At 68.2% G+C, this 412-nt stretch overlaps 1 protein-coding gene across 1 annotated transcript in view; it reads left to right on the top strand.

Moving 5' to 3' along the window:
• Window positions 1-85: 85 nt before the first annotated feature.
• Window positions 86-412, top strand: part of WRAP53 (WD repeat containing antisense to TP53) — a gene marked incomplete at both ends in the record, with an annotated part of 2,920 nt that continues 2,593 nt past the window's right edge. Inside the window, one exon of the mRNA XM_035313222.1 lies at window positions 86-307. Coding sequence (XP_035169113.1) covers window positions 86-307 — 222 coding nt within the window. The remainder of the gene's footprint in view (window positions 308-412) is intronic.

Below are 412 nucleotides of genomic sequence, written 5' to 3'. Positions count from 1 at the left end.
GGGGGGACACTGGAAATGTAACAGAGGTTACTGGGAGGTGTTCAGGGGTTAATGGGAGGCACTGGGAGGCACTGGGGGATAACTGGGAGGCGCTATTGGGTTACTGGGAGGCCGTTGGGGGGTTACTGGGAGGCCGCTGGGGGATAACCGGGAGGTGCTGTTGGGTTACTGGGAGGCAGTGGGGGGCACTGGGCTCACTGGGGTCGCTGGGCGCAGGCTGGCCAGCAGCAGCCGGGACAACCCCGTGCACCTCTGGGACGCCCTCGATGGGAGCCTGCGGGGCTCCTTCCGCGCCCACAACCACCTGGTGGGCACTGGGGGGGACTGGGGGGCACTGGGAGGGACTGGGGGACACTGGGAGGGGCACTGGGAGGGACTGGGAGGGACTGGGGGGGACTGGGAGGGACTGGGG

This window comes from Oxyura jamaicensis (genome assembly GCF_011077185.1).
Source record: "Oxyura jamaicensis isolate SHBP4307 breed ruddy duck chromosome 31 unlocalized genomic scaffold, BPBGC_Ojam_1.0 oxy31_random_OJ69711, whole genome shotgun sequence".
Classification (NCBI taxonomy): Eukaryota; Metazoa; Chordata; class Aves; order Anseriformes; family Anatidae; genus Oxyura; species Oxyura jamaicensis.
The sequence above is the reverse complement of the archived record's forward strand: the minus strand, read 5'-3'. Positions and strand labels throughout refer to the sequence as shown.